The 14077-nt window shown below is 28.9% G+C and overlaps 1 protein-coding gene and 1 non-coding gene across 2 annotated transcripts; both read left to right on the forward strand.

The window, feature by feature from the left end:
• The first annotated feature begins 72 nt into the window (after window positions 1–72).
• Window positions 73–145, forward strand: TRNAF-GAA (transfer RNA phenylalanine (anticodon GAA)). The gene has a single exon. It is a non-coding gene; the product is annotated as a tRNA-Phe (tRNA).
• Window positions 146–1982: 1837 nt separating this feature from the next.
• LOC108727833 (uncharacterized) lies at window positions 1983–11966 on the forward strand. Its single transcript, XM_018456100.1, has 4 exons — window positions 1983–2371; window positions 9122–9264; window positions 10660–10951; window positions 11498–11966. Exons 1-4 carry the CDS (start codon window positions 2302–2304, stop codon window positions 11710–11712), a joined length of 720 nt encoding a protein of 239 aa, XP_018311602.1. The 5' UTR covers window positions 1983–2301; the 3' UTR covers window positions 11713–11966.
• Window positions 11967–14077: the final 2111 nt, after the last annotated feature.

Raw genomic sequence — 14077 nt, forward strand, 5'->3', positions numbered from 1 at the left:
ATAAATTATATATATATATATATATACTGTAAAAAATACATTTCAAGCTTTTAAAGAAAATCGCATGTGTGAGCCGAAATAGCTCAGTTGGGAGAGCGTTAGACTGAAGATCTAAATGTCCCCGGTTCAATCCCGGGTTTCGGCAGTGGCGGTTTTTTTTTGCTTAATATTGAAAAATATAAGAGAAATGATTGTTAACAATAAATAATAACAGATGTGAACGAAAATATATATTATAAATAAATGTTTAACACTTTAACGTGATATAATCTCGTATCCTCTTTTTCATCCTTCTATGTATTCCATTTTACCGTGCAGTACTTTTAGAATTCCAGCTACTCCAAAATATCGAGATATAACTATGGTATTTCAAACATTCTGTAGATCAATTTTTAATTGAAGAGCACAATGCAATGATACGATCCAATTTCACTCCCTCAAAGATGTATGTGCTATATCTAAAAACAGTACCCAAAATACAAAAATGAGTTGTCCTATTATTACTTTTGAATATCTGTGTAAAATTTAAGCATAATTCTCTTAGGATCGATTGTTTCACCTTTTGGTAAATTTTACGCATTAGGTAAATTGCCAGATCCGCGCATATAATTGAATAATCTTGCTATTTACACGTAAATTTGCCGAAAGATGGAACAACTGGTCCTTACTGATTTAGAAGTTAATTTTTTTGTTTGCTTAATTCTTATATGATATCGCATTTTGTAATACTTATTTGAAAATTTGATGAGGAAGTAATATTAAGAATTAAATCAAATTATATATACAGGGTGTTTCCAAATTAAATGGCAAAACTTCGGGAGCGTGTAGAGGAGTAAAAAACTAAGAAAAAAAGTCCTATAGACATATGCTCCTTTTTGCTTTGTTTCGCAGGAAATCACGAAAAAAGAAAAAAATATATTTAATTTATTATTTTAATTATTTTATTTATAAACTTTTTAATGAAGATTTTGTTCGAAATGTGCACCTCTTGCAGCAATACAAGCATTGCATCTGTCAAACACGGCTCTTGTAGCAGCCAGGCACTGTTCTTGCGATATTCTGTTCGCTGCAGCTACGATACGATTTCTCAAATGTATTAGAAGTTAATTTTTTTGTTTGCTTAATTCTTATATGATATCGCATTTTGTAATACTTATTTGAAAATTTGATGAGGAAGTAATATTAAGAATTAAATCAAATTATATATATATATATATACTGATCAAACAATAATAAATATTCGCGCGAAAGTTTAATTGGATCCGCTTACTTTAAAAGTTATTGGCTTAAAATTTCAGAAAAATATAGTTATTTTACTGCATAAAATCAATTATAAGATTATTATAACAATAAATTTTATTATAACAAATATTTGTTGTTTTGTTTTTTACAGTTGATTTTAAAACATATTCACGGGCTAATATCATCAAAATTTTTTGAATGATATTGGCTGATTAAACGGTATTTTATAAGAAAATTTTTAATTTTTTTTAAATTATATACAGACATTGTACAAACACAAATTATGCAAACCATGGAGATGTACATGAATCGCACAAAAGCAGTTTAATAAAATAAATCCATCAATAGTAACATATGCATCAATAACTGCGACATTGTCTCGTTTGACAATTTTGCACAAAAAAATAAACTTTTTTATTAAACGTTATATATTCTCATAAAATTTGAACAAGTCTATTTAGCAGTCTTCTTCAAATGAATTTTTAAATATTGTTATTGTTTGACCTGAAAAAGTAATTTGCTCTCTTAAATCTCTTTCTCTCTAAAGGCTGCAAAAACGCACTTGGAAAATCCGCTGTTTCAAGTACCAAATGCAGCCGGGATGATGCCGCAGGAAGAAGAAGAGAGGACCAAAGCGACGCGACGGTTCACGTCGTGCGCATACTCCCGAGGCGTCGTTGGAGACCCGCTGCTGCACCTGCGAGCCGAGGTTGCCGAGGATTGGCCACTCGGCAGTTGGACCTTGACGTGCGTGGCGTGAAAATGTCGACTGTTGACTGTACTGGTAACCGCGCATATACATAGGACGAAGGGTTGCCGGGGGAGAGAATTGCCTTCCGCGGCGACGGTCACCGTGCTCCAAGGCCTCCAAGGCCATTTCAAGGCCTTGACGAATGTCAGCGTAGATAAAAGAAAAAGACGCGGAGAGAGATACGCGCGTCCGAAACCCTCATATCAGGGGGGTAGTCGCGAACTACCACGAGGTTCACGTGCCTTTTCCCGATTCGGCGCCCCGATTAGCCGGCTCTCGGTATTCCACGCGGAATTTCATCCGGAACGATGAGGCTCCAGCGGATGCTCCTCGTCGTCGGCTATCTGATGCGCTATCACATCGCCCGTTCAATAGCCGGTGAGTACGAATGCACAGTACTCGCAGGTGTACATATGTTTCCCGGCACACACCTGCTGCCTTTATAATTATCATTTCCAATGAGAAAATATGTTATTATTTTGTATTTATTAAACTGTAGAAAATATATTATTACGTTTTGCTATTGTTAAAAATTGTATTAAATATGTTATTTTTTGTTGTTACGTTTAACGCATTCTGTATTTGGAAAATGTACAAATACAGACGTGCACGTGTTGAAATTTGAGAGAAGGATTTGATCGCGTGGAGCTAAATCCGACGCTCAAAAAATAAATGTGTATGCAGAATTATATAATAATTTCGTGTAAACGCTCACAAGTTCGTGTGAAATAATATTGTGAGGGATTAACTCCAGATTTTTCAATCTTTTTTTAAATATATAAAAAAAATATCTCTATCGCGCATACTTTAATGATTTTTTAAAGCACATTAATTTTTAAAAATCAATATAGCAGTATATAAGAAATATAACGAAACGGTTAATTTGATTTAATAATTGATAGAGGAGAAAATAGATAGAGGAGATTATGACCCTATTTATATTTTATACAATAACTTGATTAATAATTAATATTTAAATTTAAAACTTAACGATTACATTCGTCAAAGTGTTGTGTACTCCATTCTAAAATCAAAGTTACGAAACATTTTATTACTTAGGATATTATTTATAAAAATATAACGACACTGCATAATGATAGAAGAGAATCAGAGAGGTCATATTACCACAGAGGTGATAATGTGGTCTTCCACAAAATCAAATTTCAGAAATTGGTTTTGTATAAAAAAACATTACTTGATTAAAAAATTAACAAAAAAATAAAATATTGTAGAATGTATGCAAATGTATATAAGTACATTTAATTCCTTTTGCTGAGTACTAAAAATCTATAGAACATATACACACACACATATATATAACATAAACTATAGATTAACAGAACTATAATTAATTCATTGAATAATTATTTTGATATGAAAACCTCAATAAAGAGGCCGCCAGTAATCAACACGCTCAGAAGACCACATTAGCAAAATGCTACGCTATTATTTAATAGCATGCTATTATTTAATGCCAAGCTATTGTTTAATTTTATGTAACTTAAAATAGGTTCAATCAAATAAAATATTAAATAAATAACATATTTAAATATGTAATATTTAAATTCGCGTGATAATACACTCAAATTTGAGAAGAACAAGGGATATATGCAATTAAATATTAAAGTTTAATTAAATATTAAACCTTAAAAACGTTTCGAAATGCTTAAGATAAATGCTTTATAATAAATGCTGGCTATTGTGTATTGATATATTATAGCGTCATGGTATAATGGCGACTTACTGAACAAATAATTTCAAAATAATCACTAGAATTTGCCACTTAATAATGGAGATGCATTAAGAGGAGCCATTATATCTCTACGCGCTGGCCATAATATCATTTTATCCTCCAATTAAATGAGATATTTACAAAAAAGTAAATAAAAAATTTCTAGGAAAGCGAACAAATTTCTTGTTTAAAAAGAATCTTTTTTTCTTTCTTTCTTTATATCCTTCCGAAATATCGGATACATTACTTTATTGCTGTTTCTTCAAAATTTCTCTATTAAAATCAATGATTTTATTTAAAATTTAATTTTAATTTTAATTACAATCCTTACACTGTTAAATAGCATTTATAGCATATATATGTAAGTTTTTTTAATATCATATATACGTACCGTAGCTTTAATTTATTGCTATTCGCAAAATATAACTAAATGTAATAAATATAACTAATAAATATAACTAAATATATTATACCTTGTGGCAACTTTAAAGTTTGATAAGAGTAATAAATATTGTACTCTGTGAAAATTAGTGGAAGAGATTTATAATCCTGTTCTTCTCTCAACGTTCAAACTTCAAACCTTTTGTCATATGCTATGAAAAAATGGCGCACGTTGTAATATATATGCAATAAATATGGTTGTAGAATATAACATACTGTATCATATTTTATAATGTTCTGGAGTTAATATAACTTATCTTCAATTTAATTTATGCTTTTAGGTGTATATTTTTTTAGAAAGTATTTGATACCTTTTCATTATTTTTTATAATGTTAAAATAAAATATTAGATTTAAAAATTACGTTATTTAATACTCAATATTAATTGTCTAATAATAAAAACTCAATATTTTTTAAAATTTTAAATTCTAGTCTCTATAGCAAGTTTTTTATTTTTCTTTATATTAAATTTATATCTAATAAATCCTCAATAATTCTTTACATTAATATTCTTATTTTTTAATATATGTTTATTTTTAAGAAATTAAATTGTAATTTACGAACGCAGATTTTATTAAAAATTTTTATTAAACGTATTTTTAAACATTTTTTAATATTGTTATTAAGAGTGTATTTCAATATTCACTGCCAATACTGAAAATTTATAGTTAACGTTACATATATATATATATATATATATATACCACAGATTTTCAGTATTGGCCGTAACTATCTGAATGCAATCTATATAAGATATGAAATATGAAACATTTTTCAATATTTAAATTTCTATTATAAAATAATATTTCTAGACAATTAAAAATAATACAATATATTTTTTAAAGAGTTATAAAGATAAAATATGAGAGATTAAAGTAAACGGGCTAAATTCATTATTGTTACTGAAAAAGTAAATTGTAACGATGTCATAAGTGAAGCATTACTCTTCGTAATTTTGGAAAATAAATTGTTTCTTTAAATATAGGCACACACTTATTATTAATAACTCGTTAAGTTTCTTCCGTTTACTTTACGATAATATATATATTATAATATCTTAAAATATTATATTCTTATTTATTCGTTGTCAAACATCATTCGTTATCTGTGTTTGATAATTGTAACATCATACAACCAACATTTAATTATCAAGGACGATAATCTAATATTGATACAAATTATTATCTATAGTAATATTGTCAATGTTTCACTCTTCAAAGGTATTGAATATCTGGAAGCAAAATTGATTCTTGGATGTTATAACATTGTTAGCATCTGCTGTATGCGTAATAATAGATAAAATTCAATGCAGATTATACGACATCAGTGGTCGCTGCATACCGTAGATAAAGCGCTGAACACCGTCGTTCGGTGTTGCATTTACAAATATGTTTTAAGTAATCGCAATACTTGTAAATCCGTTTGCATATTCACAATAGTCGATGGATGCGTATCTGAGACGCGTATTCTTGGTTGAAAACAATTTATTATGTGTGTTCAATGTAGTGTACAGTAAGATAATTTATAAAAATTATTTCTTTATAACTGATTTATTTTTTCCTTACTATTTAAAAAAAATAGACCGATATTTTAAATTTAATCTGCATAAAAAATATCATACGATTTACAGACACGTTGACTAAATTAATCCGTTAATTAATTGAATTAATGGTACGATTAACTGTAATAACAATTAATATTAACTCAACACATTTTAATTGATTACCTATTAATTAATTTAATATGGTAGCGGGAAGAGAGAGAGAGAGAGAGAGAAAGATAAAGGGCAGCGAAGATAAAGCAACGCAATTGATTTACTGAATTAATGACGCTTTAGCGGACACCTTGCTAACGAGGCGCCATTGTTCGCAATTTCAAAAGAATCTTCGAATGTACATCCTGTCAGTTCAAGAATCGATTCGTTAAAAAAATGCTAAAAAGACTTCGTTACATTTTTTCTGTTTATTAGTATTAAATCTTATCTGGACACGTTTTATATTACATGATAATATACAATATGTAGAATAAACATAAGTGTTCTGAAAATGTATATACATTTTGTTTAATTAACTGGCATTATTAAACATTGTATGACTCAGAATTACATATATTACATCTATTTTTTCTCAAAAATAATTTATTTGCAATTTTATTGATAATTTAAATTTCCTTCATAATTCATGAAAGTAACCTTGATGAACGAATGTTTTTAACTTCATATTTACATTACAATGTAAGCACATGTAAGAATAAAATAATCTTTTTTGTTTAATAAATTTTTAAAATCTCTATTAATTAAAGAATGAATATATATATACATTTTACATTTGGATTTCTAACACTTGCAAATAGTACCAAATTTTAAAGCCGCAGTAATAGTGTTCCAAAATTTGATTATTAGATTCTGCAGATAAATGTTTCTAGGTCACACGCCGGATACAGAAAATATCGCACAGCGGTTTGTCATATTTGTATTGATATATGCTATATACGGTTGCGGTGTGGTCACAAGCATTTGAAAATCTAATTAAAAATGCTTTTGTCAGACACGGTTAAAAACAAAAGAAATTTTTTGAATAGAAGTTCTTCACGCTCACGTAATGACTTGCACAGTTGCAACGAGTCGCAAGAATAGTCGAGCAGAAAAACTCAAGTCACTCATTACTTTGCGTTCGTTTGCGGTAACTCAGCAAGCATTTGCCCTAGAAAAAAACTGTACTTAATCAGAGCTCGTGCAGTAAATTTCCAATTTTATAGTTTACAACATAAATATACGCCGAATGACAATTAGGAAGTTACTGAAACTAAATATAACTTATTTTGTAACAAATGGATAGAATGAAATAGGTTGAATACCATTTGGAAAAATCCGTTACTTTTTTTATATGATATAACAAGATTATACGTTTATAAACTTGTAAAAATGAATATTATGACAGGTCGTCTCTTTTATAATAATTATTGCATAACCCAATTAATGCAATTTGAAATTTTGTTATTTAGATCATTTTTAATTAATTTTTTAAAAAGAAGTACGATGTTTTTAATTTATTTCAAAGAGCTTAAAACGCTAAAAAAGTAATTCGTTGCTAATGTTTTTTAGAAATTCATACTTTATATGGATTGCTTCGTATACGAAGGTAAATTATGACAGTGACATTATTATTGCATATTATACGATCAATATTGTATAAGCAGAGCAAAAGATGTCTACTTCAAAAGACATCTGTTGTATACATGGCGTCATACAAATGCTTTATTATGTGAAGTACCAATTTTGACGTACTTGGTGCATGTACTTGACGTACTTGAGTCTATTCATGCATCAAAATGACGCAAAATGTTAACAGTTTTGCATCTGTATAGTGAAACGTTTCACATGTGTAGAATTGTAGAAGATATTAAACGTACATAATATCGAAGATGAATAATAGATAATAAATATTATAAATAAATAATATCCTACAATATTAAACAAATTGATGGATAAATTCTGAATATTTTAAGTTGTACGAATATCAAGTCATGATAGACTTTCTGAGTATGTTAAAATTATCACATGGATTTGCTAGCTGAATCGTTAATTTTAGTGTCCTAGATAATTGAAAATCATAAGTACACATCGCCTGTATATAAAATGAAAAAAACTGACTTTTTCATTCTAACTATACGTTTGATTGATTAACATCCTAGTGTCATCTCAGGGCTTCGTAGCTCATCACGTTATAGCTCGTCACGGCTACAATATTTATTTGTTTGCGTAATGTGCTATCCTATTTTCTTCACGTATCGATCTCTTGTCTCACTTGTTACCTACACCACGCTTTGTATCTCTTCACATTCGTCGCTTCCATATAGATTTCAACATCCGAAAGACTCAAGATCAATACGTGCCCTTTTGGGTACAGATATTTTGATCAGTTCGAAGATTTTTTCAATTGCAATATTAAAAAAATAATATTTGTTTAATAATTAATGAGATGATTCTAACGGATTAGTTTCAGAAAAGTACATAATATTAATTGTTGAGCTTGTTAAAGTACATTCTCTTTTATTTTTTTAATTCTTCTGTTTACTTCTATTATTTAAAATATTATTTTTTAAAAAGATTTATATGTTAACTCTTCAATGTAAAATTGGTCGAGGCTACGCCAATTTTATTAGTTCAATCTTGCCCGATCGAACAACGGTCCGATGAACTTTCACGACTGTCTAAAATAATGACCTAATATACAAATAGTTCTCTCCGCACAAAATGAAATATTTTAGCTTCAACATGAATACGCAATATTATTTCATAATTGCACAAGATTAGTATAACTGAAAAGAAAATTGCAACTTTCAGTAAGTTGTAAATTTTTTCCTATGTTAATTTATCAAATAATCCAATTTGATGGGTTCTAAAAGGTTCGAACCTTTCAGAGAATATAAAAATATAGTTCAATTTAAAATCAAACAGATTTTCAACAGATGCTGATCTTGTGATATGAATCACACAAAATATCTAAGTTTAAAAAAAGTATGACGATTCCATTGTGTTAAGATTTCTTTTTATCGAGAATAAAAAATTACTTAAAAGATCATTTTAAGTAAATCTAGACCTTAGGTTACTCTAAGACGCGCAGTCGTAATTGCTTGCTCTAATTACGAAATTGGGTTGTGGAACATATGAGTACGCGTTCGTGTCATACGCGCAAATTTCCCAAGCGGATTCAATTAAAACGATCATCTAATTTGGCACGATTTCATTGTTAAGGGAATGCGTTATGCTGCGATAAATTGTGCGACGATTGTAATTAGAGATTGATTTAAAATAACGAAGTGATTTAAAATAATCACATTTCTTTAAAATAAATAATGATTCGACTAACAAAGGAAGAAAATTTATTGAAACACACTGAGAAAAGCAATCCTTCAATTGTTGATGAATTTTTCATTTATGATTTCGATTACAGCACCTGCGAGAGCGACAAGTCAAGCTTTATTGGATGAAAATGATATTACGTTTCGGGATGACAGCGATGATGACGTCACGACAGAGGATCCGTTTCTCAAAAAGTGCATCGTAGACGGGAATTCCTATTTTCACAGTCAAACGGTAACGACTAACAAAATATACTGGCGATTTTTCTATAAAGAAAATTTTTTTCCAATATTACGAAAGAAAATTTACGGAGAAAAAATGTTAAAACGTTTAAATCTCCAAATCTTTACAAGAATTAATAAATAAATAATAATTTATCAATAAATAAATAAATTAGAAATTATTTTAAAAAATTTAATGAAGAGTATTAACTTTTCGGTGTCACTTAATATCTCTTTGTCATGTATCTATCACACTAAATATTGTGAGAAATATAACATCAAAATGAACATATAACAATTTTTTTCAATCGAAACACCAGACATCAAGGAATATAATGGTAATAAGTAAAATATATGTATCTTCATTAATAAAAAAATATAGCATAGCAAAAATTAACAAAAACCTCTGGTATATCATATTAGGAGTGGCACTGAAGATTTAAAGATAGCAAATATTTTTCATTTTAAATGGAAAGTAACAAAAATTATATATAAGAAACAAAAATGATATGCTTGTTCTTACACGTTTAGTAAAAATTCTTTTTCTCTCGTCTTTTTCTCCCTTTCTATCTTCTACGTTTTCCTCGAATTGATTTTTTATTAAGTGTTGAGAAAGCACTGAGAAGGATCACCATTTATCACAGCTTCAAAATCTTTAGCTTCATATCTCTGTAACTAACTTTCTCAGAATTCTATTACAGTAAACTCTATTTAAACTGATGAATATAACTGTGTAATCCATTTGGCTCTCTAAAGTTTTGCCCGTGAAAAGCTTTTCGTTTACAATTATATTATTTACAATTACTTCAAAATTTTTAACGTTTCAATATTAAAAAATTATTCTAGTGTGAATTTGTGAAACTTTCAAAAAATCGATTTTTTTTATGAATCATATTATAATAATAGAAAGTATATGTATATAGAATGTACAGTAAAAAGAGGAATTTCAGAAAAAAATTCGAAATTTGAAATATTTCCTATATAGCCGATTTCAGTTAGTATAGGGGGCGAAATGAAAACAAGTTTTTTCTAGGTAAAACAGGGAAAATTTCAAAAACTAATTAATCGATCTGAAATTTTCAGGAATTATTCTACACATAATTGGCTACATTATGTATCTCGAGCAAATTTTTTTGTTGAGAATTTCATGCTTTTTATGCAATAAAATTATCAAAAAGTTGGCTAATTTTGATACCTAAATTTTGGACGCGTGCCATTTTGTAATTTGCTATCTATTGATGATTTTTATACGTACTATAGCGACACTTGTACTAATCAAATATCTTCGTAAATTTTTTGTTTCGAATGGATAGTTTCAAGGGCCCAATTTTCTGTGTAAACTAAACATTTTTTTTCTTAATATTTTTTCCACTGACTCTTTTCCTAAAAGCGTCCTTTTGTTCATTAGATACCGTCGTATGACTCGAATTCACATTGCCTATGCGTCGTCGGTGAAGTTTACTGTTGGTGGCAAGATTATAATTCGAACATCGCCTCGTCACTTGGCTCATCTTCTCCGCGATCGACCACGATGGAAAGCAATTACACTTCATCTCTGGAAATGAGGACAGACATTATTGTGGAAGACTTCGAGGCTTCTGGAAATTTTGACTCGTCAGTTAGCCAACAAGGGCACATAGAAATTAATACCACTTTGTCAGTCACAACGCCTTCTGTACCGACCATTTGCCTTGTGATGGGTATTAATTAATTTTTGTTCTTTCTATAAATTAACTATCGTAATATTTTAATTTAACAAATCTTAGAGTTTTTTTATATTAATCGATATTCCTTGTCACAAACGATATACAATAATTTAATTATATCTACATATATTCAAAAAGTATAAACTACTTTTATTAGATAATATACATTATTTTATTAAATAATATATGTATTATATATTACACTTATTTATTTAATCTAATTTTAATAGCTTTTTAGAAGTATTTTTGTATTATTTATTTTCCAAATTATTTTTATTATAGCATAATTATTATATAAATATTTGAAGATTTAAAATTTTGTTTTAAAATTTACTTCTCTCGTACCCTACATCATCTCAGTACACACAATAGTTCGTTTAATATTCATAGTATCTCGACGCAAGATAAAAGCATGAGCCTTTATATACTTTAAAAGCCTATATTTTCTTTTATGTATTATAAAAGCTGCGCGTTCATACGAATATATGCGGTTCCGGCCTTTTTATACAAAATTCGTATACCATGAAACTTGAATTATAGGGAGAGAGTATCGACAGGGTGAGATACTACCACACTCAACCGGGAACTGCGTCGAATGCAGCTGCGGATCCGAAGGCCGCATCGAATGCTCGCCAAAAGACTGTGTGGCACTGCGACCCGAGATATTAGTTGCACCTGATAAATCCGAGGTACCCAACGGCGATTTTGAAGTTTTCAACTTAGTGCGGAATTGGGATATCGACGAAAATTTCTAAAGTGTTTGATAACGAGTTGTGCAAACTTGCTCAGTTCTGATTGCTGCGATATTATTAACGTTGCCGAAAGGCTAACTAATCATTTAATTAAACGCAACTTCAAAAACCATTCAAATGAGAACAGATATCTACAAAGGAAAATAGATCCTTGAAAATAGATGGATTCTCGAATGGATTCGGATTATCGGAATTGAATGAAAAAAAAGGAAGAAGTAGATTTGACATTTATACAGTTTATTGCGGTCAGCGCGAATAATTGAGTGACATTTATATCAAACTCTCCTTATAATATTTATTTAAATATAATCTCGGACTATTTAAGTAATAAAATAATTTGACTCTATGAGATTATAGAATTAGAGAATTTGCGCTTAGCGATTTTTGACACTAACAAAGGATCGCGTTTTTTTATTGTTTTATAAAGGAGAATTGTTTTCTTTCGATCAAGGATGTGCCTTCAATTATTTGTTACATACGTCATGGATAAAATCAAAACGGCGTAGAAGGCATAGTCCTAAAATGTCTAGTCTAGATTTTTTTTTATAAAACTTTCAACGAGTGAGAAAAAAGAGCCTATTCCAAGAAATATATTTTACGTAAAAATAGCCTCATTAAAGTTTCTTTTTTCCGAATGCAATACTCTTTACGTAAAAATCTTTTGATAAATTAATATCCATCTATTTCAGGCCTATCCAATTTCAGCTTCGAAGTCAAACGCAAAGCCATCGACGCAAAAAAATCAATATGGATAAGATTTCGGAGACTGTAAAATGTTGATACGCGTCTGAGCGTTATCAACATTTTACCAGGGTCGGATTAAGGTTTTTGCCGCCCCTAAGCAGTGAAATCCTTGCCGCCCCCATTCAACCCTGCAATAACCGTGTGCTCATCATAACGAACAAAAAAAGATTTCTGCAAGGATTGAAGTAGCTTAGCTGTATTACTTTCACGTATACAGTACATGCATATATTTCATTTTTTACATTTGAACTTTACGCGTTTTTTTCACGGTAAACTTATTAATTGTATAATTTTATCCATCATTCGCGTCTAGCAAAAAATGATTACTTTTTAGAACTTCTTTTAAAGAAAAATGCCACCCTTTTAAACTTGTCGCCTCTAAGCATAGCCTAAATTAATGCTAATATAGCACTGCACTTTACAGTCCATGAAATTTTACTCACATGAATTTTTTGCGTCAATGGCTTTGCGTTTTGGCTCCGCAGCTGAAATTGAACAGGTCTAATCTATTTTATCAATTGTAAAAAAATAGAGCTTATTATTTTTCATTTAAATAGTATGTGAAATTTCTTCATTTTAATTTATTTGGTTTGGATCCAATTTATAGGTATGTCTTGTAATTTATTCAGCGAGTAGAAAATTCGTGTCTGTATAGATTCGATATAAGAATGTTTTTGTAGACGACGGCCTATAAATTAATCATAACACATGTACGTCAGCCCGCCTTATGTACATGTGAGAAATGTTATTAAGAATGAGCTTAGCCATTACTAGTCACAATAATACAACGTAAAAGATTGAACAATACTCTTCGTCATACCTCATATCCTAATAGATGCATAATCAAATATTGTAGTGGAGATTGTGTAATTATGTCACACACACACACATATATATATATACACATATATGTGAAATGATGTATACCGCCATATTATATAATCTTATATACATATTTACGATAGAATAATGCCAATAATATGAATAACGAAAATCCCTTGTTGCAATAGTTTACATAATATATAAGAGATTGAACGATTATAGAAAACGTAGTCAAGTGAAAAAAATCACACAATAAGAAAAAGAACATTTAACAAAATTCCTAATGTTGCCATATACCACAATATATGCACAATATATTATATTATATATAATATATATCTTTGTATTATATATATAAATATCATATATATACTATATACACATAATATCATATATATACAATATGTTTGATTTAAATGTATACACCCAGTTATTTTTTTATAAATGATAGAGTTAAAGAAGATAAGAAAATTTTTTGAAAAATTATTTTGTTTAAGAAGATCTATACAATGACTTAAACAAAAGTTTTAAATAATTTTTTTAGTAAAAAAACTTTTATTGGAAATATTTTGTTTTTCCGCTCATAACTAAAAACGATACAAATGAAAATATCTCATTATGATTTGCGAACAACTATCGCAAATCATAATTTTATCATACAGTATTAAATTTGTAATAAAATATCTTACAAAATTATAACAAAATATAGAAATGTTATTCTATTTAAAAAGATAAAGCTGCCATTGGAAGCATTTCTTTAAAATGATTTAAAACTTCTGTTTTAAGTCACATAGATCACCTT

The sequence above is a fragment of the Mycetomoellerius zeteki genome, unplaced genomic scaffold, assembly GCF_001594055.1.
Source record: "Mycetomoellerius zeteki isolate Tzet28-1 unplaced genomic scaffold, Tzet1.0 scaffold55, whole genome shotgun sequence".
In the NCBI taxonomy this organism is placed as follows: Eukaryota; Metazoa; Arthropoda; class Insecta; order Hymenoptera; family Formicidae; genus Mycetomoellerius; species Mycetomoellerius zeteki.